We start from the raw sequence: 27583 nt of genomic DNA, 5'->3' as shown, positions 1-27583 counted from the left end.
AAAAAAAATTCAAAAAATCCTTTTTTTTTTACAAAAATAAAGGGTTTTAATTAAGGGAAAAGGAGGGAAAAATTACTTTTTCTTATCTAATTCAGTGTGTGTAAGATGGGAGTTACTTACACTTGGTGTAGAAAAATTATGACTTTGTACAGAGTTAACTGTGGAATCACTGGAAGCAGAATTACATTTATGCTTAGGGGTAAAACCCTTTAAAATGATAGGTGGAAATTTAGTACACCTCAGTGCCCAAATTTCAGAACTGATATCAAGTAATAGTTGCAATGGATAACCTCTATCCAGTAAAAAGGCAGTAAAATTATGACACACTTTCAAAAAGGAGTAATCATCAGAAATGATTCTCGATAGCCTAATATATTGTCCCCTGGCCATGTTATGCATATATATATATATATATATATATATATATATATATATATATATATATATATATATATATATATATATATACATACACACACACACATACATATATATATATATACACACACACATATATATATATATATATATATATATATATATATATATATGTGTGTGTGTGTGTGTGTGTGCGTTTGTGTATATGTGTCTATGTATAGTTGTATATGTATTCATACATACGTGTGTGTGTGTGTGTGTGTGTGTGTGTGTGTGTGTATATATATATATATATATATATATATATATATATATATATATGTAATGCCACGGTGGTACGGCGGTAGCGTTGTTAGCTCACAGCAAGAGGTTCTCCCGTTCGATTCTCGGCTTGGCTTGGGAGTGGCTTTTGTGTGCAGCCTGCATGTCCTCCCCGCGGTTGGGTGGGCGTTCGAAAGACATGCGTGCGTAAATGGGCCAATCATTAGCGGACCGGAGTTCCGCTGTGGTGACCTCTTACCGGGAAAAAGGCGATAGACAAACAACAACATATATATATAATAATAATATATATATATATATATATATATATATATATATATATATGAACATATGGGTCTATGTCAGAAAATATCTAAAGCTCAGAAGACGGAAAATCAAAGTATTGAAAATATTTTTAATGTAGGGGTGAAGGCCCCTTTCACCCCCACACCCTGTGCTAATTATATATATCAGGTCCAAGATTGCACATCACTGGATAAAGGGCAAATTCCATTTTCAATACACATAGACACACACACACACACACACACACACACACACACACACACACACACACACACACACACACAGATTTATATTTATATAGGTAACAATTTCTTCTATTGAATATGTATGTTGTCAATGGGTAGCAAAGGTCCTATTTTGTGTCACAATCACAGTACATGAAATTGTGCTATAGTCACAATTTACATTTTTGAACTACAAGTTACCTTTTTTTTGTCTTTGGCCATGCTTGTGCAATATGAAGTTAATATGTATAACTGGATAAGTGGGGGATGAAGCACCCATTTAAAGTACTGACTGCGTACCTTGTTTGTTTGGGTGAGTATACGAGTGTATGTGAAAGTGTTTTTTTTTTTTTTTTATATAGTGAAAAGACTTGTGCATTGTGGTGTTGAGTGACTGTAGTGTATAAGAGATTTTAGTCTGCGGTGTGTTTGAGTGAATGCCTGTAGTATACTCGATTTTGGCGTGCATTTCGCACCTGTAAAAGGACGTTTTCTTTTTTGATTTTGTGATCAGCTGGGCTTTGCAATGGTGGATTTTGGAAGAGAGTGTGCGTAATCAATAGCAGTCTTCAGTGAATTGCCTGTTGGCAGGTTTCACAGTCTAAAGCTCCTGCATACAAACACACACACTTATTTGCATATGTAGATAGAGATACAGATATATAGATACAGATTTATATACACATGCACACATACATACAAGGCAGGAAACAGTCTATGTTTAAAATAACAATTTTATTGCAATCAACACGAAAGCAGTTCAAAATCATCTGGATATGAAAATATAATGGCAGATGGAAACTAAAAACACCCAATAATTACAAACAACTTCTGTCACACTGCAATGGTTTCAGAGCAAATAGACACATTTGAGGGTGTTGGATTAGAATTTAATAACTAGAGAAAAGCTGCAAGACTAACAAGTACCTTCTATGTATGTTTAGTTAACATCCAAACATCAGTAAGTCAAACACTAAACCTTTCTCTTACCAAGTCTCACCCCTTATGTGTGGGCACAGTTACACAGTGAAGCAAATTAATACACGTTTCTTACACCAGGTCACACCCAGTCAAGCAGTAATGGTAAAACCTTCATGAAGGCAAATTAACAGTCTCTCTCACCAGATCTATTGATGAGCAGCAAAGGCAACAATTCAAAGAAGGCAAACTATCACAGTGTCTCACTAGACCTCATGGTAGTGATTTCTTAGGTCTCTCCCTTTTACAGAAGTATTCAGCAACTGGATAAACAAATCCATAGTCTCAGTAAATTGTGCTTACTGTAGGTGCAATCAAAATTCTCTAGTACAAAGAAATACAAAGTTTTTATTCACTACTTGGGTCTCTGGCAAGTAAATGTCTTAAGTAACCAAAGTCTCTGGAAAATAATACCATAGTGATACCCAAAGTCTTTGAAAAATACACGTGAAAAGCAACCAAAAGCCTTTGGTAAATAAATGTCTTTGCAACTTAAGGACTCAAAGAAAAACTACTGATAAGTAATAAGTTATTCAAGTGAACATTTCTGGACCACCAATCCTCCGAGGAAAGTATGAATCAGCACTCTTACCACCAGCACTTCAGCTGGCACACTTTAAAAACACTAACCAAAGACTATCCTTCCCAGAGCAGACCACTGCAGTTTGGTGCACTCTCTTTGGAGGAAACCCTTCCAGAATACTCTGTAACCATGAACACTAGATAGCACACAGATTTCAGCCATATTGTCAGTGAGCCTGCTTTAAGCAGGCACCTGCTTCTAGCTGTTGTCAATTAACTGTTAATGCAGGTGGTTTTCTTAAGGGGATCAAACTTAAAACTTTGTTCTACCAAACACCTACTGCTACAGTAACACAGAGTTGCTCCATATCATCTGGGGGAATGGGGACAGACCTACATCTGCCTCATTAGTACCATTCATTAGGCAATGGTGATGATGCCATCACACTACACTACAATACATTTACATTTGTATCTGTGCGTGAATAAAACAACTTTTTTTTTCTCATATGCACATTTGGTTAACTCTACTGTCAAGCAAAGAAGAAAAGTAAAGTTCTCTGTCTTATCTAACAGTACAAAACTGTTCAAAGAGCCAAGATGTTGCCCCAGCACTGTAGGGCAGAAGAAAAATGTGACCTAAATAACTTGAGTTTTAGTAGTAGTTCAGGAGCTGAAGAGTGAGGAAGGGGAGGTTGGGAAATAAGTGGCTATGCCTGACCGGTCTGGCTCTTCTGCCACTCTAGTGCTAAGGTTGGAGGCCCAAAAGCACGGAAACCAGAAGCCAGTCTTAGATGTGAGCCATGGCTCCCCAAGCCAGTTATGGTAGCCCTTATATTGCTAGTCCCTATAATGATGCAGGTGCTCAGGTCACCACCAGGGGCAGGGTTAGGACTTTAAATAGAAGGCTCTGCATTTCTCACATCTAATGAGATATGAGCAATACCACCAACAATCCTCACAGCTGCCTGGATGATGGACTCCTCTGGACAGCTCAGCCCAAAATTCTCTTCAGTACCACACAGAATCTCATTATAAATAGTTCTGAAAGAGTTAAGGACTTTACAAATTCGCAAGCATTTAAACCAGTGTAAGGATTACTAGTGAACAACAGAGTGTTGTACACAAATCTTTAAAACCACTCTTCCCAGGATGTTAACTTGAAGTTTACTGTTCAATGGGAAGTGTTTTAAAGCTGTTGGCAGATCTGCAGGGTTTTTTTTCATAAGACACAATGCACTAAATCACCTCAAAACAGAAGTAGTATAACAGAAAAACAGAAGCTGAAGGGAAAACTGCACAACTTGAGGCATTCTACACTACTTCTCACAACACAAGTAAATGCACCTAACTCTGTAGTGTCAAAGGCATTTGCATTAAGTCAACAGTAAATGCATTGCTCCAGCTCTCAAGGGAGATCTACCAGTAAAGTCAAACAAGCAGGAGCAACTCTAGTCTCCTCATTAAAGAAAACAAGTCAGTCATCTTGAGGTATACAATTTCATAATAAAGAAAGATGTCTATTCCACCCTTGTGGGAAGATCCAAACCATGGCACTAATGGTTGAATAGTCTTCAAAGTAAGAATCAGTCTGGACATGCTTGTGACTGATCCCAAACAAAACAAAGCACTATCAGCAAAAGTCTCAGACACGCAAAAGGTATGCTTCTCTTAAAAAATACAGATGTGTGGTAGTGAAAACTTACTGTTTTCTGGTTCATTCTTCCTATAAACAATGTATATAACATCGCCACTCTGTAATGGATATGTCTGCTTCTTCACCACCTTTGACTTGTTAATTACAGTTCCATTGGTGCTGAGGAAAAAATTATATCAAATTTAAAATCAAGACTTCAGCTACAGCTGCATATCACATCTATTCAGTGGTACCTTGCCATCAATATATAAGGGAGAAGTTTTCTTCCGGGAGTCAAACAACAAAAGAAGCACCCAAAAAGAACTACAAATACATACTCACAGTATCAGGTGATCTGTAAGGAAGCCTTCAGTTGTGGACAACTACTACAATTTCTACTTCTGATATCTGCAAATTAGGATAATTTAATTTTTCTCTCATTTCATTAATTTGGGAAAGACTATGTTAAGTTAAATACAACATGCAAAAGGAGGTCTGATTACAGTTCATATATATCAAAAAATATATGCATAACACTACCATAAAAAACAAAGAAGAAGAAATTGCATTATTACCTGTAACGATGAGACCGCCAACAAAGTTTAAAAATCAAAATCAAAATTATGTCAAACTGTCAGAGAAGTTGGTTGCCTACCTACCATGATGGTTACTAAATGTCTTGTTCACATTACAAGGCTGGCAGAAGGGCTTTTCTGTTTTTATGGGGTCAAAATGGGCACAATGTCTGCCTGGCCAGCTTCTGATGGAAATCAAGCAGCTGCCACCAAGCAAAATGCAAAAGAGCAGATAACCAGATAGGAGTGTAGATGAAGAAGTACATATCGTATATAACCTATTATACATTCAGAGTGCAGAAAGTACAGTTTTGTACCTACCATAAATGTAGATGTTCGAGTGTTCACCCTGCTGCAGTCATCACACTTGGGTTATCCTGCCGTCAGGCGGTCCCGCAGTCGGACGGAATTCCAAAGTCTTGGTCAAGCATCGGTTGCTGTCGCTTCTTCCCTGACGTCAGTGCGCCAGGGGTATATATAATGCATCCGACGCCATCTTCTTCAGTTTTTCTTGCCCCAGATGTCAGGTGCCCCCAAAAAGGTGGTCAGTAATTAGTACTAAATAGAATAATTTTGTTGCACAAACACAAAATCCCTCCAGCTATAAGCAAATACATCAGGAAGGTATTGTATAGAGTTAGCCAGTTAGATCAGAGGGGATGGAGGGAGGGTAACCTGGACTGCAGCAGGGTGAACACTCGAACATCTATATTTATGGTAGGTACAAAACTGTACTATGTTCATCGTGTTACCCTGCTGCAGTCATCACACTTGGGTAGAATCCCAAAGCTATGGATGGGTGGAGGAGTTATAGAGGGTTAGAGGAGGCTAGAAGGCCCTGCAGAACTGCAGTGGCGAAGCCAGCCCTGGTCTTAGAGTAAAGTGGTAAGTGATAGTGTTTGGTAAAAGTGTGTACTGAACTCCAAGCTGCAGCTTCCAAAATCTCCTTGGTTGGTACCCCCCTGAGGAAGGCTGTAGATGTAGCTGTTGCCCTGGTAGAGTGGTGCCTAATGGTAGCAGGAACTGGTTTTCCATAATGGGTATAGCAAAAATGAATGCAATGTCCTATCCATTTTGAAATGGTTTGCTTTGATATAGCCTTCCCTAGTGAAGCTGTAGCATAGGATACAAAGAGCTGGTCAGATTTTCTGAAAACCTTAGTTTTATCCAAGTAGTAGTGAAGTTGCCTGTGAATGTCCAAGGAATGCAGGAGTCTTTCTCCTTTGTTCTGTGGGTTTGGGAAGAAGGTGGGTAAGTGAATGGTTTGATTTAAAGACACACTGGAAACCACCTTTGGCATGAAGGAAGGATTAGTACGTAGAGAAACTCTGTCTTGATGGCAAATGAGGAAAGGTTCCACTGCCATTAATGCCTGCAGCTCTGAGACTCTTCTAGCTGAAGTTATTGCTAGCAGCAGGGCAGTCTTCCATGATAGGAATTGTAGATCTGCAGAGAAAGCTGGTTCAAAGGGAGGTAGCGTGAGTTTTTCCAGAACAAAATTGAGGTCCCATGTAGGTGTAGGTGCTCTCCTGGGAGGCCTAAGGTTGCTCCGACGGCATAGCGTAGTTAAATATTCTACCGAAGTAGTGTTGTGCGAAATCAAAGCGTCTTTTTATAGTACGCTTATTGAACCTAGCACAAAAACGACAACTAGTGACGTTGTGGTCTGGGCCTAGGCAAGGTATGCAGTAAGAATGAAAACCCTTATGAGGTATTTGCTTCCCACAAGAAATACAATTGTTAACTTTTTCTGACATTGGTCTGAGGCAAGAAAAGTTTCCCCAACAGGGTACTTAGCTTTATTGAAGACTTCAGTCTGAAATTCGAGTTCGAAAATCTCAGGAGTCGGCCGACCGGCACTTGCGAACTGCTTCTGCTTCGGGCACTGCACGGCAAGAAAGACTGGAGAAGATGACGTCGGATGCATTATATATACCCCTGGCACACTGATGTCAGGGAAGAAGTGACAGCAACCGACGCCGGACCAAGACTTTGGAATTCCGGCCGATTGCAGGACCGCCTGACGGCAGGATAACCCAAGTGTGATGACTGCAGCAGGGTAACATGATGAACATCATCAAAGGAATCACCAAAAAAAAAAAAAAATTAACCTGTATTATAACAGCCCTAGCTCTCGTATGCGACCCTCACCTTAGGGTAATGCACTTAGGAAATAGTTACTTGACGGACATTAGCAGTGGGCCTGAAGTCTTTGGTCAGAATTGATGATGCACCTCTAAGCCACTTTGGTCGACATTTATGAGCACATGAGCAACTAAGTGTCACAGGAGGGGTTTAAGAGAACTGACTAGCAAATCTCTAGCTCTCCTTCTAGGAGAGGGTGGAGGAATTCTGCTACTACTGAAGTGAAACCTGGTGATGAATGGTCATCAGTTGTTTCATTGCATAACATCACAAATCAGAAGGAAAGGTGATGGAGGTCCTTAAGCACCAGCTACCCCCCGACAGTTCTGATTATCCTGAGGTCTCCATGCAAGCCTCATGTGCAGAAGTACCCTAAAGCCACAGTCAAAGGTCAACTTGTACACAAGGATGTCCCCTGCTTGAAAAGAAAGGCTCCAAACTTAATTTAAATCCTCATTACTCTGCCAAATGCCCAAATTATTACCCATCTACCTCCACGTGAGTTCCTTGCTCACAGACCTTTGCATGGATGGTGAGCTACAGAAAGATCTGCTGATAAAGTTAAACTGAAAGAGGCTAGCTATTGAGCAACCACAGGGACTAGTGCCATCAACCCAGAAAATGAATACAAGAAGGAGAACAGACATCTGCTGGCTAGTAGCCCTACCTGTTGAAAAGAATCAGCTTAGATTTGAACTGAAGAAATGCAAAATAATGCACCAAAATAATGAAGAAATGCACACACAACAGAAATGGGAAAGGACGAGTACCTATAAAAACAAAACAGCTCTGTAAATTGCACTTGCCTGTAAAAGTAGATGTTCAAATTCTTCACTGCTGCAATAGTCTATGGATTGCATCTCATCAAGTTACAACAACTGACCTGCTTTGTGTGTCTAATGATCTGGATAGGACCTTGATCCCAAAGATGATAAAGAAAAAATATGACCTGAATCACAGCCAACATTAATTTGATACTGATGTGCTGAGGTCTGACTGAACTGTCCCACAGAACTTGCACTTTCACCCTCTTTAAAAATGCTTCCCAAGCAAAATCTGAAGAACTGGACAATACAAACTGTGTTGTGGTATGTGGAAAACAAAAGGGAGACCTAGATTGTAAGCCACCTCATCCCTCCGCCAATGAGTTCTGATTTTATAAAATCAGAGACTGGTATATGATACTCCAAGGAATGAGAATGTTGGATCCACATGTTTTTGAGGCATCAATGAATCTTTCTTGTAGGCAGTCTAGCAAAGGGAATCATAAAAATCACAGAATCCATGAGGCCCAGTATCCACAGAAATTCTCGGACAATAGCTTGAGACAGGTGTGAAAAGTTCAGAAGACTTCCAGATACAAATTCACCTTCTCTTGATGCAACACAATGTCTGTCAGGCAACCTAGAAACAATCCTGTACAAGCAAGCAAAATCTGAGGGTAATGCTACTCAATGCTAGAAGTCTAAACCTCAAAATGCATTCACTTGAGGCACTCCTTAAAATGGAGAACACCGACATCTGTGCAGTGACAGAGACCTGGTTCAAGGCTCCAGAGAGCACCCCTGAATTACCAGGCTATAATTCATACCACACCTTTCAGCCACCTAACCTGGACGGAAATACTAAAGGCGGAGGCATGTCCATATTCATTAAGGATATCCACACCACCAGGCTAGTTACTCAGCATAATGCATCCGAGATTATCCAAGTGCAACTAATTCTGGGCAAGACCACAATCCAAATTGTAACTTGCTACAGATCCCCCCACCATGCCCCAGGATTTCCACTCCTCATTTCTTGATACACTGGAAAATATCAGGGTACAACCCAACACCCTAATAATGGGCGATTTCAACTACCCCACCATTAACTGGGAAAACTACTCATGTACTAACTCTTTTGCTCAACGTTTTCTGGAATTCATAAATTCCAACACCTTGGATCAACTTATCCACACCCCTACCAAGGGCAGCAATATCCTAGACCTGGTCATTACCAACACGGGCGACCGTTGTTCCACACCAGAGGTCAATTCCTCGTCGGTCAGATCCGACCACAAACTAATCACCCTAGACATCCACATCCCACCCCACCCCATTAGGGAAACCACCGTAAAAATTTTCTCCAAAGCCAACTTCATGCATCTAAGACAGAAGTGGCAAACTTCACGACAGCCATGCAGATAGACAATAGTGGTACGACTGCTGAATCCTACACAAATGCACTTTATAAGCACTTACACGAGTGCATGGATTGTGCTATCCCTAACAGAACCAAGATGCTATCCTCAAAAACAAGGGGGCCAATCTGGCGGTCCCCTGCCATAAACAAACTCTGCAAAAGAATAAAGAAACTGTTGCAAAAAAAAGAGTAAAATCCCATGATTGGAGGAACTCCCTGGTCAGCCTCAGTAAAAAGCTGAGATCCCTCATAAAATCCTCCAAAGCTAGTTATGAAAACAAAATGGCCACTGATTCTAAAGACAACCACAAAGCATTCTATAGCTATGTCAAGAATCTCAATGGCAACACTCAGATCTGCTCTCAATTACAGCACAATGGCACTAAATATACAGAACCAACTGACATTGCCAACATCCTAGCAGATAGGTTCAGTGCTAACTTTACCACCCTCTCACCGCCTAAAGGGCCCATTTCTATACCGGAAGAATTCAAAGTTCCTGTAACCATGGCTGCACAGGTAAAAACCACACTATCCAAAGCCAAGAACACAGTATCCACGGGACCTGACAACATCTCAGGCTGCGTTCTACACGAACTACAGAATGAACTGGCACCCCACCTAAGCACCATGTTCAATCATAGCCTCACCTCAGGCTTTGTGCCCACTGAATGGTGCACAGTGATGGTTATCCCACTCCACAAAGGGGGAGCCACCACAGACCCCCAGGAACTACCCCCCCATTAGCCTAACGAACCTGGTCTGCAAGGCCATGGAATGTATCATCATGGAACTTATAAACAAAGACATTGGTAATCTCTAAACTCTGGACCCCACCCAGTTCGGCTTTTAAAAGGTAGACATTGTCTCTTATACCTTACTTCTCTGACGCAGTTACCAAAGCTGTAGACAAGGGTAAGGTGGTTCACACAGCCTATCTAGATCTTGCCAGGGCTTCTGACACCATCCCCACTCTGGAATTATAGATAATCTCACTAAACTAGGTATAAATCCCTATGTCACAAGATGGGTTGCCAACTGGCTCACTGACAGAACCCACACTGTGAAAGTAGCAGACTCCAAATCCGACTTCAGACCAGTGACAAAAGGAGTACCACAGGGTTCAGTCGTGGGTCCTCTCCTGTTTGGTATCTACTTTTCAGAAGTACAGGCTAACACAGAAGGTCTATGGCTAATGAAGTTTGCAGATGACTGCAAACTAGGAGCCATAATCGAAACTCCTAATGATGTGGACATCCTCCAAAAGGGCCTCACTGAGACAGATGCCTGGTGTCAAAGCCATGGCCTCAAGCTCAATGCCAAAAAGTGCACTGTCATCCCCTTTAGTAAAAACTCTGTACCCATGAGCTACCACATAGGTGGTAGTCTATTTAACACCGAAAGTGTGATAAGAAACCTTGAGGCACAGGTGAACAGAAGTCTTGCCCTTGATAATCACATCGTCACAGCAGTCAGGAAATCCTTCTACGTGGCAGATCTCATCACAAAAGGTTTCTCATCCAGGAAAAAAAAAGAGGTCATTGTTCCCCTCTACTCGTCACTCATCAGACCCATTATAGAGTACAACAACCTTTTTGGTATGTACCTCACAAGACATCTTCAACAACTGGAAAGGCCTCAGAAATGCCTCACAAAGAGGGTTACCGGCCTCAAACAGATGCCCTATGCAGACTGTTTCAAAAAACTCCAGCTTTACTGCGTCGCATATCACCTACTCAGAGGCGATCTCTGCCTAACATACAAAGCTATGTCAAACCCAGAGCTGCTGGACATGCTCCACTTAAATAAATCGCAATCCCTCCGAGCTACACACCCTACGACCTAAATCTTGTCACCACAATAAACAGTACATGCTGGAAAGAAAGATTCCTGTCCCAGAGACTTCCCATACTCTGGAAAAAAACTACCTATCTATATCAAACAAAGCTCCTCATTAGCACTCTTCAAGAAAAATCTTGATGATTGGATGGGAAATAGGAAATTCACCCCGGGGATCACCTCTGTGGCTCTGCTCGACAGGAGCACAGGAAAATAATTTTCTTGGGTGGCGAAAGCCAGGGTACCTTTTTGGCTAGGCTTATAAAGGCCCTAGGGCCAATAGCCTAGTACCTACCTATGGAGTGAAAGAGGATTTTTGGATATTTATCTGGAATCACAGATGGCTTAGGAGAGAAGACACCTTTGTTAAAGACAAGGAAAAATTGTGGCTACACTACCTTCTGCAGTGGGCCACCACTGCAGCTTTACACTTTGTAAACACTCGCAGTGGACAGCCCAAAGGGTAATGCTCAGAATTTATAACATGACAGAGACACAAAATTTTAGCAATCTCCTGAAGTTGCTTGCTATTGGAATGTGATGGTAAGCATCTTTAGAGGTCTAAAATCACATCAACACACTGATCTGGGACTACAGCTAACACTATTTGAAGGGTCAACATCTCAGACTTTGGAATCTTTACAAATGATTTAGAAAACATACATCCAAAACTGGTTTCCAAGAGAGATCCTTCTTTGGAACCAGAAGCATTCTGGAATAAAATCATTTTTCTGTCTGTCCTCCGGAAAAGGTTCTATGACTCCTGCTTCTAACCTGTGTTGGAAACGACTCCGTTTGATTGGCAGGATGGGAGGGAATCCCCCTGAAAGGAATGGACTTTTCTATCTACTGCCAATTGTAAACCTCCCGAGTCATCTTCAAAACCTATTTGTCTGAGACAATCTGTTGCCAAAAAGGAGTACTGAGGGTCAGTTTTTGTGAAAGATGATGATGCAGGAGTTGCAAGGGAGATGACCAGATTTTTGGCATAGTTATTCTAAGGAGGGCACCTGACCCTTTTATTAGAAAAACTCCCTTACTTTTGGGATAGTTATTTGTCCCCTCCTGCAGTCTCTTTTTAAGTGTCTGTCTGTTAGTAGGAGGCACCACTTGTTTGTTCTGTTTTTTAATTTGGAAGGAAATCACCTATAGACATGAAACATCAGCAAACCTCCTTGTGTTAATTTAGCCCTCTTTCATCCCACACTGCTTGAAAACCTGTGTAGAAGGCCCAGATAATACCTCCCTGTAAAGGGGAATTCAAAATTTCTGACTATCATCTGAAAATACTTTATTACATACACGGATAAATCTTCAACACTGTAACCAAAGCATTAACTCTGGAAACAGTATTAGCACCACCATCATACACACTTTTTAAAGCATGTTTAGAAACAATCTGATTCAACGAAGACCTATCTTAAACAGGCTGGGATGCAACTATTGGTGTACTTGAGCATAAAAGTCTACATGTAGACCTTGTAATTAAGAATTCTAAAGGCTACATAAGAGGAAGAAAAAAAGTCTCTTAACCAGTCTGTGAGCAGCTTATCCTCTTTACCCCTGTGAACTAATTTAAATGTGGTAAGGAGTCCATTTTCAGCAAGAACAGTAGGAGAAATAGCTGCTGGATCCTCTCTAAGATGAGAAAGAGAGGCCATTATCAGTTTGACAGACTTTATACAATTTATCTGCCTTTTTAGGTAGTGATGGCTGAGAATCAGCCAGGGGTGTTCCTGGCAGCATTAAAAGTATCCTCCAAAGCTGGCAGAATGTGATGCTTACTGATCTAATAAATCACAGTATCGGACCAACACAGGGGGAACATCCACCTGTTCCCAAGAAAGTACATCCTTTTATCTAGAAGGTCTCAGAAAAAAAGAAAGCCTTCATTGTACCATTTCAGGCTCACTGTCTAAAAAGTCCAAGTCTTGGACTACTGAACCCCCAGATGACATAGCCCTGTCTTTGTTCACATCAGAAGAAGAGTTGTGTAAGAACTTACCATAACAGCAGATGTCCTACTGATCACTCTAAAGAGTATTTGACACAAATAGATTTTCGCCTTCTAGTAGGGCGACCAAAGCTTAAACCTTCCATAAGCCAAACATCTGACATATGAGCTCTGCTCGTGAGCAAAGGAGTGCACAAGTGGATGTATGAGCATAAATTTTCAAACCATCTCCAAGCCAGCAACCTGAAGACATCTGGGAAGAGAGTAGCTAAGAGGAGAAAAGTAGGTAAAAATGGGAAGGCCCCTTTGGACCTAGATGCTGCAAGCCAGGGCAGGAGAGTAAAAAGATGAATAAAGAGGTAAATAAGGGGGATGGCAGGTGGGAAGGAATACTGCAACACTGATGAGTAGGACATCCACTGTTATAGTAAGTTCTTACACAACTGCACTATGTCCTGGCTGAAATCATTCTTGCAGTAATCAAAGCAGATGTTCACAAAGCTTAAGTAGAAGGCTGAAAAGGCTGAGAACTGTCCAAGAGGCCAGAAATTAATGACTTGGCGAAGGCAGCTGTGAATTTGGAAAAGGCACCTACACCATACTGCCTACTGAAAGTGTGAACGGAAGACAAGGTAGCTGCTTCCAGTATTAGTCCAGAATGTACTCCCTTGCAGAAAGCTCTGGAAGAGGCCACTGCTCTAGTAGAATGAGCTTTTGGGAGAGAAGGTGAATATTTGTCACGGTAAGTGTAACAGGAGGAGATGGGCCTCGAAATCCAGTTAACAACAGTCTGCTTGGCTACTGCCTGGCCCAGCTTACACAGTCTAAGAAGGAATCAAACAATTGGTCTACCTTACAAATAGAGTTAGTGTCATCAAAGTAAAATCTGAGCTGTCTGTGCACATCAAGGAATGTAGTCCCTCCCCCAATTCTGTGGGGTAGGAAAGAACATAGGTAGGTTGATGGCCTAACTGAGAAAAGTACAAATGTGCAAAATCTTACCATAACAGTAGATACGTCTTTCCCTTCACTGTTACAGTATTCTTCACTAAAGGGATCCCCTGCCAAGGGTAGCCCAACATCCGCACAGTGTAACAAAGCCTTTTTTTAAGGGTGTCATATGTCACACGTATGTTCACCACTCATGGCTTGGGACATAAAGGTGACATATATACCTCAGAAATGAATAGTCCCAGCAGGAGCAACAGTCCAAGGAGAAAAGGAGAAACATGTGCATCCAGAAAGAAAGAAAAAAAGAAAAAGGGGGAGGTTGGAGGGAGAGAATACTGCAACAGTGAAGGGAAGGACATCTATTGTTATGGTAAGATTTTACACAAATGTACTATGTCGTTGCATATTACTGTTGCAGTATTATTTACTAAAGGGAGAGTACAAAAGCTCAAGAGGAAACTTAGGAGGAGATTAGATTTGCACGAACGCTGAGGTGCCAGCTCGACGTCCAACCTTCAAAGGCGGCACGCCCATTTATGCATGTCTTTCGAACGCCACCCAACCGGGGGAGGACATGCAGACTCCACACGGAAGGCACTCCCCGCACTCCAGACAAGAATCGAATGGGAGAACCTCTTGCTGTGAGGTAACAAGGCTACCACTGCACCACCGCCGCATTACTTCAGTTGATCTGAGTGCTAGGCATTAATGGGTTTTACTTGGAAGGTGGGCTACAAATTTTGGTATTTTATTTTAACAGTGTTCTAGTTTTGGTGAAAGAGAAGTAACATTTGTTAGTAGGGGACAAGCACAAGAGAGAGTTGGCAGTAGATAAAAAAAAAAAAAAAAAAAAAAAGAGGACAGTGATCTTTCTAGACTGTAGGGTGAGGCAGGGAGATGCTCTCTAGAGGATACCAACTTGTATAATGGATTTCTTGATAGTACTTTGGATGCACAGGTCACATTTTTGCTTATCATTTATGGTAATCCAGAGTAATTTAATGCAAGTGACAACCTCAAGTTTAGTGTTTTGTGTGGCTGATACAGAAAAGGTATTTTTGTAAGAAGAGTATTGTTTTGGGATGAAAAGTAGATTTTTTTTTGTTTTGTTTAGGTTCAGGAGAAGATTACACTGGTTCAAAAAATAGTCAATGGCGAGTAGGATTGTTGTACAACAGCTTGTAGTGATGGCACGCTTGGAGCTGACCATACTAAAGTAGAGTCATCCACATACTGAACCACAGAGCCTTGCTCCAGTACAGTATGAAAGTATTGAGGAAGACAGGACTTGTCATTGGTGTCCCTCAGAGCTCAATCCTAAGGGGTAGGTAGGATGAGCAGCGTATTTACCATTTGACACACTGTGTCCTATCTAACAGATGGTTTTTAAACCACCTTAGGATGGAGGAAGAGAGACCAAGGGAGAGTAATGTTTGCAGTATTTTAAATTAGGAGACTGTATCAAATGCTTTTGATAGACCTAGGAATGTGGAAGAGACCAGTTTTCCTTTGTCCCCAAGTTGATTTGTAGTATTGTGGTGGGAGAGAAGAACTGCAATTGTACTAAGTGAAAGGCAAAAGCTATGCTGGGTGGGAGAGAGTAGTTCATTATCTAGGAGATACTTCAGCAGGTGGGAATGTACAAATCATTCTATGACTTTTGACATAGGAGAAAGTAATGCTATTGGTCAACAGCTGGATAATTCTATTGATATTCTTCCTTTATGTATGGTGAAAATAAATGACTTTTTCTGTAGTTTAAGTACATATAATTCTAATATGGACCTGTTGCTTAGTACCAATACATGCTGGGCTATGGCATCTGCAGCAGAATTTAAGTATTCAGCAGGTAGCTGGTCAGCTGCTAGTGTTGTAGGCTCCAGATGCGGTAGCAAATTTTTGTATTTTAGTTGGGATTGGTTGAAGAGAAAATGTTGAGATACTATTTTGAATGAAGTGAAGGGTATTTATTGGATTATCTGCTAGATTCTTTACTACTACAGATGTTACTTGAATGAAATGGGAGTTGAATTTCTGATCAATGTTTTTGTTTCTTTAACTTTGATCAATGTTTTTGTTTCTTTAATTTTGAAAAGGATTTGGCAGTGCAGCTTTTCTAGATTTCAGAATTTTGTTTATGGCAGCCCAATAATCTTTTCGGTTAGAAAGGTTATTCTGGAGTTTGATGAAGCATTTTTCTTTTTTTTGTCAATCTGGATGAGTTTCTTGGAGAAATGTCTCAGCTGTCTATATATCTGGTAGGATGTTTCAGTTTTGATTTTATACCAGTGCTTTCATGCTTTATATCTTACTTGCATTACTTGTTTGGTGCTTCTAGTAACCCGAACTGTTGGATTACATCTGACATATTTTGCCTTACTGGAGCCTGACTATCAAAGTAAAAATTAATATTTTCAACTGCTTCATCTAGAGGTTAAGTTTTTAAGGAAGACAAGCTGATTTGCCTAAGAATAGTTTGTGATGTTTCACACTACACTGTACAAGATGTCTTTAAAAATTCTGGTGTACTGTCAGATAACATATATGGGATTATGATCATTTAAGGAATCTGTTAGTAAGCCTGTAGCTAAATTTTGTCAGGGGCATTGCTTAACATCAAATCAAGGACTGTACTTCTTGCTTGTCTTTTTAATGAATCTGATGAGAAATTCAACTGAGTAAAGTTTATACAGATTGATGGTGTTAGATACTTCACTTTGAGTAATCCAATCACTGTCAAAATCTAGAAGGACGATAGTTTCTTGGGTGACATTATTGGTGGTCCATGACAGTATATCTTTACTTCTAGATGAATTAGTATTTGGTGGGGTGTAGGCTGCAATTACACAAATGATTTCTTTAAACTAAGCTTTGTCAAATTTCAGCAGTGTATGAAGACAGATACATTACTCTCATTTGTCTTAACACCATAAAGTTAACAAAAAGGTGGTGGGGTAGCTATCAGACAGGATACTACTTCAGCCTCATGGGAGAAATTCTTAATATTTAATAGAGACTTTTAACAAGGATTCAGTAATGGATAAAATATCTTGTTTATGTGAGGAGACTTGTGCTTGTGGTGCTGGTACTTTATTGGAGATGCTGCAAGTATTTAAACTAAAAAGCCTGAGATCCAAGGGCGTTCTGTTTGAAATGACTGGTTTTGAATTATTTGTTGATAGAAGAATGTGATGATCAAGTGACCTGCGGTTTGGGTGTGCATCTCCACAGAGATATAGGAGTAAAACAGTGAATGGGAAAACAAAACGCAAGTTTGATGTCTTTATATTTATTCTTTTGTAATTTTACGAGTCACAATTTTTTTAAGTCAGTTACTTTGCAATTATATAGTGGTGGGGATATACAGCTATAGTGAGGTACATGTTTCAGGTTGGAAAGGCATGACAGATTGTAATAATTAATGTTATGTGCGGAAAGTATTGAGATGTGACAGCAAGATTTGCAGTGAAATTAGGATAAGATGTAGGTGTATGGTATCAGGATAAGATGTAGGTGTATGGTACTGGAGTGGAGATGTATCTGACTGGTGGAGAATATTGGGAGGTGTAGTTTATGGGCTAGTTAAGTATGATAAATTTTAGTACGTGTTGCTATTGGCTGAGTTTACTGCTGACTGGATGGAGATGGCTGCTAAAAGGAACATCTCTGAGTGTATAAATGTAATGATATGAGGGATGGGTGGAAAGCCATGTGCAGCAAGACACCAAAATAGAAAATTAAAAAAAAATAGTGCAGGCTTTTTTTGTTTAGCTAGCCAACCTTAAGAAAGGGCTACAACTGAAATCAATTACACACGCACACCCACAATAGTAAATATCAAAAAACAATAACTAAATAAATAAAAACAGACCAGGCTGATGAAGCGATATTAACTTTCATGAAAGCGCTTACCCTTTTTTAGTTTTTTTTTAAATAAACACTGTTGGTTTGTGTAAGTTTGGCTGCAGTTATTGTTTTTTTGATATATATTATTTTTTCTGCGCCTCACTGTACCCTAAGCCGTTTTTTATTTATTTCAAAATAGTAAATAGTTGGTTTACAATATTGCCCAATTCACAACTGTATGACATTTTTCTAGGCCAGTAGGTTAGGTTGTCTGCATGATGCAGTCTTTGAAAAGAACAGCAGCAGTATGCTTCAAATGCTTAATTTTACAAAGGACAAGCTGCGTGTGAGTAAGAAAGCTATACCCATCAATATATAATGGCTTTAACAAGCTGTAACTAAGCTGCAACTACATTAATACTTGAAGTATCCTTTTCCTTTAGTAGCAGCACTGGCTGCAAGGGCAGTGGTGCAGATGGTTTTTAGTAGCCTGACTAATGGCACCCAAAGGTGTCAGTCCGTTATCTGCACAGAACAAGAATTTTTGAAGGCTGGAAACCCTCCTAGAACAACAAAAAGAGAATTTTATGCAGAATGAGAGGCAAACCTGTAAGTGTACTGTGATGAAGAAACAATCTTGTAAGCCTACTGGTACCCAAAGGGTAGACTTCAGGTATTCTGCAGAGAGGTTTTCTGGGACTAGAGTGGTTGGCTTTAGTCTACTGAGATTTTGTTTTATCGTGGAGGTGGGCACAGGATGGACAGTAAAAGAGTTATAGTTGTTAGCAGGGGGAGATTTGGTTGGCGAAATTGAATAGGAGTTGTAATTAGTAAGGGCTGTGGCTGCATTAATAAAATAACTATTAAAGATGCAGGTGATGTTAAAGTCAGCATCAGTGGGTAGGAGGTTGGGATGGTTGGGTTTTCCAGGTTTCTGGAACTCAGGGGTTGAGGTGGGTAAGTTTTCCAGGTTTCAAGAGCCGAGTGATAGTTGACCAGAAATTCTTGGGAGGTTTTATAATGCAAGTCCTGATATACATGACATGGGCTTTGGCTTTTGTTATATTTTGAATGTGATGCTAAAATGCTAGGACTGGTAGTTAAGTGTTGTGTTGGCTTGCTAAGCACTCCATGCCTTATCTCTACAGCTCATTAGTTATTTGGTTGCCAGTGTTAGCCAAGATTTCTCTCTCTACTTCCTGAGTGGGATTTGTTTTAAGATGTACGTATGTTCTATATTTTAATATGCTCCAAATGTGGAGTTTGAGTGTGCTACATTTAGAGAATTCCTAACAAAGATAAATATGGTGGGTTTGGAGGATTTAGCAACTGTGTGAATGGCATATTTGGGTGGTAGTCACTAAAAGAGTCTGGTACAACTCCAAATTAGGTAGTGCTTTCTAGGTTAGCGGATTAGTAATGAATCTGATTTAGAACAATTTATGTACCAGTGATTTTGTTAGACCTAGTTGGGGCACTGATTAGCTGGGTGAAGTTGTAAAGGTGACAGTAACAGGAGGAGCAAGAGGATGTGTAGAACAAATGGTCAGTGAGGGACAATTTACACTAACATCCCTTAGAATTAAGGTTTCATGAGATAGAGTAGCTGAAGCACATGAAAACATATGTTTGATTGTGGATGGGATGGTTGTGGAGTCATGGGGAATGTTAACAGCTATTATGAGAAGCATTTCATGTCTGCTGATTTGTAAGGCTGCTGGCAGTATTTCAGCATTGAAAATGAGGGGCTTGCCTTGTAATAGAGACTTGTATTACAAATCATTTGCAACTAACTGCCACACAGCCTACTATTTTTTGAAAGTCGATTAAAAACATTACAGCCTGGTGGGAATAGCTGAACATGGGAAATTTTTGGTTTCAGCCAGATTTCAGTTACTAAGAGGATATCAGGGCTCTGGTGGACAACACGGACATGAAATTATTCTAGATTTTTTTACACCAGCCTCCAACACAACAGTGAAATAGTTCAAATGTTGTAAGGGAAGTGGAAGAGTTGCTTGCAGTATTAAGGTTTGAATCAGTAGGTACTGATCTACAAATTATTGTAGATTCTGGGCCTAGATCAGAATAAACATCGCCATTGAGTAGTAACTGTATTACTATGGGGTGAGTAGAATGCTTGTTGAGGTATACGAGTTGTAATATGTTTAGGAGAACAACTGAGAGAGTTATTTTAGCAGGTGGGCAAAACTAAAGAGTTATGGACAGATATTAAAAGTGTGGCAAAGTATGTGTACAGTTATATGAATGGTGGTGGAAAGCATGATGAGAGGGCAGAATGGTACGTGGCGGCCCTGGATAGTTGTAATAAAACAGAAGGCAGTGGTATGAGATGAAACATACTAGTTGTATCATAACTCTTTTCCCACACTGCCCTCTATATGTGTCATTTCACTTTTCCTTCTGAAATGGAAAGAGGGAAAGGTACTGAAGAGGTTGGGTGTCTATTAATATTGAGGCAGATCCTGAGGAATTAAGAGGTTACTGTAGTAGAAGGGCAGGAAGGAATAATGGAGGAGAGAAAGGCCAGTTTTGACAATTGGGATTGGACTGAGAAGTGGGTGCTAAGGTATGCAGAATGTGCACTGTTGTGGTGCTTCAAAATTTGGGACTTAAACATGAAAAGAAGAATAAAGTATGAGGGGAAATGCCAGGTGGGACGGCAGTGAATGAGAAGAGGTCTGATACAACAATAAAGAATACTAAGATAGCTGCAGAAGAATTTGTAGAGGGAGAAGACTTAGGCCTAGTGTTCTCCAAGAAGAGTAAGAGTGAAAGACAACTTCTGACTAAAAAATAACAGAATGGGACTTTCTAATAGGAATAAGAACATAAGAATTAAAGAACATGGAGAAATCACTTAAAAGTATTTTATCAATCAAAACAGACAACCTTTTCTTTCTTCAAAAGGTAGCCCAGAGTAGTTTTTTTTCTGATTTAACAGCACAACAAAGAAAGAAAGAAAAATTAAGAGATGTGGTGCATTATTGAAACAGAGAAGGAAAAAGACAGCTTAAAATGTTACTTGCCAAGCAGTCCAAATGCCTGTGGCACTGCATTAGAAAATGCTATTAGGTTTTCACTAAAGCAATCTATAAGCAAACCACAAAAGACTGGGGCCCTGTGGTTAATGTGAAGAGGAGGTGTGATACCTGTATACAGTAGCTACATATGCTTTGCAGTAATGCATCCAAGCTAGGGATTTTGTTCCCCTTTTTGCATGTCTTAGACTGAGATAAAGTGTGATGCCCCAAATCAAGTACAACAAGGAAAGAAGACATTAATAGAGAACAGTGTGATGCAAACAGATAAGAAAGTTTTGCTTAAGTCAGTCACTATTGATTCTAATCACTTACAACATATGATGAGCAATTACATCAACCCATTTTGCATCAATTAAACTGATCATCTTATAACACACATACCTGCCGTGTCATTTAACACACATTACTAAGATTGCAACGGATTAAAAAACTGCATACAGAACAGTGCTCCTGTGCACAGTCTGTACTCTAGCCTGCTTAAAATACAAAAAAAAAAAATATATATATATATATATATATATATATATATATATATATATATATATATGTATAATCTGTTTACATTTCTCTCTCTTTCTCTCTCTATATACACACACACATACATATATACATATATATATGTATATATATATATATATACATATATATATATATATATATATATATATATATATATATATATATACACACACACACACACACACACACACACACACACACACACACACACACACACACACACACACACACACACACACAGTACACGACTACAGTACGGTTGCAAAATGAGAAGCAAATTTATGTCATGATGGTGATCCAACTGGAATAAGATGTGGAGTTCTTTGAGGAATTCACCTTAACAACAGAGCTACAAGGGAGCAGTCATCTGGGCGGCAAGTCATTACAAGCCAGCTAGTAAATCATGACATAGCACCTTACCTGGCATGAAAAGCATCAGATATGGCCACTATTCTTTATAACTATTCTCACATGCACAAGCCAAGGTTTGCTCTTCAATATGCACTAGTATGTGGCCAATGCAAACCCCTTACATAATCACTGTTGGCAGGAAATCAAGCTACTTCTTTAAAGAGAAAAATCAAGTTAAACTTACGGCAACATAAGCTAGTTGTTTAGACAGAGAAATTCCAGTTAAACGTATAGCATACAAGTAACACTGTAAAGCAGAACAAAAGAAAATAAAACATAAGTACAAAGCAGAAACCTAAAAAGGAAAGGAAAAGATGAAAACGTCTAAACAGAGTTCTCTCTCTGGGTGACATGGTTGGGGAATGTAGCTTATAAGTTGTGTTATACCACTTCAAGAAAGTCATCTGAGCATCAATTCCTTGTATAGCAGCTGATTTACAGTTTACAGAAAGAAGGGAAAAGGGCATCAATAGAATCCCTTAAAGAAAAGCTATGCCAAAGCCTGCCCTGCCTCTGCACGAGGCATCCAACTTGAGCATTTAGTCCAAGCTGTTGACTCAGTGATATTCTATGTTCAAACATTCAAAAAACAAATGGTAAGCGGATAGCAGCCCGTGTGCAATTAGTCGTGGCTGGTTCCTGTACAGCTGTGCAACATTTGTCGTAAAAAAAGCTATGTAATACGCAAGCCACTTAAAATGGATTGTTTAACTGAAAGCAAGCTGTTTACATTGATGCAAACAGCTGGTCGGTCTTAAGTTTCATTTTTTTAAAGTAATATCTTAGCTGCCTTTGCACATACAAAGTGGGACAAACTCCTCATACATTTGGTGAAGAAACTCTTTAAATGGATGCACTGGTTCAGGGAAATAAGAGTCTAAACAAAAAGTGAAACTATGTTTGTGTTTGAGTACACTTAGTGTATATAAAAAAAAATACACTTTCAAGAAAAGATGACTAACAGCAAATAACCTTTTCATTATGATCAACTTACCACTGCCTTCTCAACTATAAGATAACAAAACGGTGTGCTCCTTCTGTTAATTGTGAAAGTGGGTCTCGCTCTGTGCAAGGACGAATGGTAGGTAGGTGTGTGGCTCTACTGGATATTTCTCTCTACATTATGTCTTCAATTCTTTGAGCCAGAATTCCCCACACAGAAGCATGCCTGTAGGAAACTGACCTTCTTATACTGGACTTAATAAAAAGTGATAACTGACCATCATACACTTAAGTGTAGTTTCAGCAAGTGGCTTTTTATTGTAATTTTGGTTGAAAGTGAGTGGATTCTTATTGTGCAGGACTGCTATGTCCTGTAGTAGGGTGTTCCATTTTCCTTCAGTGTCATATGACCATGGAGGTGGTATATCAAAAGTAGTAAGTCAAAAGAGTGGCAGACAGAGCTTGAAGCATGATATAAATGTCTCAGTGAGGGAAAAAGATATCTACTGGAAGGCCTTAGCTGGAAACTATAAAAAACACCTGAGAAACCTTTAGTAAAAGCAAGAGTATAGGCTGGAATGAAAGCTGAAATCACCAGCAGCTAAGTGAACATTACTGGAGGAATAACTAAGACCAAAATTACAGTTTACAGAATGCCAAGAAACTACTAAGACAATAAGGACAGAAAACTAGTCCACACTTTTATCAGCTGCCCAGAGAGAAAAACAAGTCCAGATGTTTTGCTAAGTTATCTGGATAGAAAGTCTGAAAGAGAAAGTAATAACTCATACCACTCCCTTTGTAAAAAATGACCATTTGGCTGGCATTAGAATTACACAAACCATGCAGTCAACCTCAATGAATGAAGATCCAGGTGTAGCAGTTTGAAAGGTCAGACAGCAACATAATGAGGAGAACAGATGGTTTAAAAGTGCAAAGGAGACTGCTTGGTCACTTGTAGGCTAAGGCATCTCTGGTCTGACACTTCCCCCAAGAAAGAACCACAGAAAATAAGGTTGGGATACTTGAATATAGCAGAGACAAAAAGAAGGTGCTTATTGGAGCACCCCAGAAATGAAAGATTTTTTTTGCAACAGACTAGCTCATTGAACACTTGTGGCAACAGAATGCAACTGCTTAGTCTATCCATCATAGAAATGGCTTTTCCAGAATGTGCATTGCTACTTACCAATTGCTGTGGGCTTAACACCCTTTTCCACATCTTCAGTGTCTTTTGACAAAGTCTGATACAAGCATCCTCCCTTACTTGCTGATACAACATACTACAGTCATGTAAAGATATGGAGATGACTCCCTTTGGAAGGAGTCCTCAAAGGCTAAAACAGCCAATACAACTGTCCTCATGTCCACAACACTAACATGCAGAAAAGACTTCCGGGTTATTCAAATTTATTTTATTTATTTAACATTTGTTTACCGGGAAAGTCAGACTTGGAACACAGCCAACTTTCAGTGGAGGCCCTAGGAGAAATGCTCCAGATGTATGTCTTTGTAACGTGGGAGGAAACCGGAGCACCCAGAGGAAACTCACACGAATGCAGGGAGAACATGCAAACTCTGCACAGAAATCTGCACAGAAAGTACTCCAGCCAAGAATCGAACCAGAGAACCTCTTGCTGTGAGGCAACAACGCTACTGCTGCATTACTGCTCTTCTCATTTTAGTGTCCCTGCTTGTGGGACCTGGGATGCTTGAATCTAGACAGATGTTAACCTCGAGGGTGGTAGCTTTGTAATATGGTTGACCATATCCAGATGGCAACTGATGAACTCCAGCTCCTGAATCAATCCGAAATTGGACTTGTTGGTTTACTGTTATGCCCGAGGACAGACACAACTGGAGCAAGTAGTCTCTGGATTTGATTAAGTATCTTTGTTTTTCTTTGGCACTAACAAAAATCTCAACTACACCCCCAGATTCTCTTTGGTCTGGTGATACCTCATGGAGAACTCTGTTGGGAAGCACCTTCTCTGCACCACTGCTTTCCCTTTGCTGACAGGGTAAGACGTTGGAAAAGGATTTGAACATTCTCTCTGGTGTGAATAAAAAGGGAATGGTATAACCTCTGGGTATGGCTCTTAACATCCAAGCATCTGTAGTGATGGCATCCCAAGCTAAAGAATGGAAAGTCAAGCACCCCCCCCCCAACAACTGCCTCTAAGGAATGACAAGTCAGTCAATCCTTAAGGAGCACTGTAAGGGCTTGCTAGAGAGTGACCACTGAAGCCCCGAATCTGTGGACCCCCTCTGCACCTTAAGCGGCATCCATTAAACTTGCCCCCCTCCTCAGAGGAACCATCACCAGCAGCGTTCTGAAAAGACTGCTGAGAATTACGACAAAATATGCTATCCTCCTTCTGGTACCTATATAGCAGGATCTCTGAGGGATGCAGAAGTGAACTCCAATAAAAAATGTCTTAGTCATTTTTACTCCTCATCAGAGCATCTTTGACTTTTGGAGCAAAAAGCAATGATCCATCAAAATAGGCCATTGAAAAAGGAGGCCTTAAAGCAATCTGTAAACTTACAAAAAGTATAGTTTTGTACCTACCATAAATGTAGATGTCCGAACAGGATAGCATCTGCAGTCATAACAAATGGGTTGTCCTGTCGTCAGGCAGCCCTTGATCGCGGCCGATTCCAAAGTCTGGGTCCGGCTGATGTCGCACTTCACCGGCGTCATCTCTGCTGGTCTTGGTATAAAGGCATCAGCCCGGCGCATTTCCTCAGTGTTTCATGCCCCAGATGCCAGTTGCCCTCTTGGAAAGCTAAATTTTGGATAAATGCCAATGTTTCCAAAAAAAGTAGAAGGCAAACACAAAAAATAAGCATGTATGTACATATATACAAACAAATACACCATAAGAGACTCCCCAGCTAGCTATTAGGAGGGTAAATACCCTAGGAGTACCACAGAGGGAAGGAGGGTGGTAATCCTGACTGCAGATGCTATCCTGTTCGACATCTACATTTATGGTAGGTACAAAACTGTACTATGTCCTTCAAGGATGCATCTGCAGTCGGTAGAATACCATAGCCAAACTAGGGGTGGAGGAAGAAAAATTATGGTGTAGTTAGGATCCCTTGCAGTACAGCAGTGGCAAACCCTGCTCGGGATCTAGAGTATAGAGGTAAATTATAATGCTTGGCAAATGTATGCACGGAGGTCCAAGTAGTCAATAATGTCCTTGGTTGCCACTCCTCGTAAGAAAGCTGTGGTAGTGGCTGTAGCCCTTGTAGAATGAGGTCTTATGTTGTGTGGAATTGGTTTTCCATGGTAGGAGTAACAGAATCTTATGCAATTTCCTATCCATTTGGAGATTGTCTGTTTGGAAATTGCTTTTCCTTCCCTTCCTGTTGCATAGGCTACTAAAAGCTGGTCAGTTTTCTGTTACCTTTGGTTCTGTCCAGGTAGTAGCGTAACTGTCTATGTACATCCAAGGTATGCAGCAGTCTTTCCCCTGTTCTGTGGATTGGGAAAGAAGGTAGGTAGGTGGATTGCCTGGTTTAAAGACACTCTGGATACCACCTTAGGCATAAATGTAGGATTAGTTCTCATGGACACCCTATCTTGATGGAAGATTAGGAAGGGTTGCACTGCCATTAAGGCCTGTAGTTCAAACCCTCCTTGCTGAAGTAATTGCCAGTAGGAAAGCAGTTTTCCATGATAGGTGTTGCAGATCTGCTGTTGCTGCTGGTTCAAACGGAGGGAGTGTCAGCTTTTCTAGCACAAAGTTCAAGTCCCATGCTGGTAATGGTGGTTTCCTAGGAGGTTTTACATTCTTGATCCCTCTGAGGAACTGCCTGAGTAGAGGATGCGAAAAGACAGGTGGATCGCTGTATTCTGCTGAAATAGCTGATGCATGTATCTTGATGGAGGAATAGGACAGGCCTGTATGTAGAAGCTCTGCCAAGTACTCCAGGATGTTAGCAATATCTATGTTCGACACATCTTTTCCTCTTTCAGTACTCCAAATGACAAACCTTTTCCATTTTCCTGCATAGTTCCTTCTTGTTGAAGGTCTGCGGGCTTCAAGGATAATGTCTTTAACCCTTTGGGATAGGTCTGGGTTAGTTGCTGCTATGTGATGTTCCAGGCAGTCAGTTGCAAGGTTTTTAGGTTTGGATGCATGATGTTGTAGTTGTTCTGAGTTAACATCAAAGGCATCAGGGGTATTGACCACATTCTCCCCCGAGACATGCTCCTCAGCAATGGGTACCAGTGTTGTCTTGGCCAACCCGGAGCTATCAGGATTATCCTTGGACATTCCTCTTTGATTTTCAGTAGTACCTTGTGCATCAAGGGAAGAGGTGGAAATGCATATGCTGTCAGGCCTTTCCAACTGAAGGATAGAGAGTCCACCTTCCATGTAAGTGGGTGGTATGTCCTTGTGCAGAATTTTTTGAGCTGGTGATTGAGTGGGGATGCGAATAGGTCTATTTGTGGCATTCCCCATTTCTTTGTGATGGCCTTGAAGATGTCCGGGTGTAGCATCCATTCGTGAGCATCCGAGGTGGTTCTGCTTAACATGTCTGCTAGGGTGTTTTCTTTTCCCGGCACAAATATTGCCTGTAACTGGATGTTGTAGCTCAGAGCCAGATTCCAAAGGTCCAGAGTCATTCTGCATAGAGGGTATGAATGAGTGCCTCCCTGTTTGTTGATGTACCACATGACTGTGGTGTTGTCTGTCCTTATCATTAAATGGCCTTCTTTGAGGAATGGTCTGAATTTCTGGATTGCTAGTTTTACTGCCAGCATTTCTTTTTGGTTTATGTGCAGGTGCAGCTGGTCTTGAGTCCACAATCCTTGTATGCATTTGTCCAAC

At 40.4% G+C, this 27583-nt stretch overlaps 1 protein-coding gene across 1 annotated transcript in view; it reads right to left on the bottom strand.

Moving 5' to 3' along the window:
* LOC122800336 (E3 ubiquitin-protein ligase CHFR-like) overlaps positions 1-27583 on the bottom strand; it is a 135464-nt gene that overhangs the window by 1091 nt on the left and 106790 nt on the right. The window contains exon 3 of the mRNA XM_044069785.1: positions 4376-4485. Coding sequence (XP_043925720.1) covers positions 4376-4485 — 110 coding nt within the window. The remainder of the gene's footprint in view (positions 1-4375; positions 4486-27583) is intronic.

Source organism: Protopterus annectens, chromosome 4.part0 (genome assembly GCF_019279795.1).
Source record: "Protopterus annectens isolate FY-2018-M chromosome 4.part0, PAN1.0, whole genome shotgun sequence".
Classification (NCBI taxonomy): Eukaryota; Metazoa; Chordata; order Ceratodontiformes; family Protopteridae; genus Protopterus; species Protopterus annectens.
Note: the sequence above shows the minus strand (reverse complement) of the source record. Positions and strands in the feature narration are given on the sequence as shown.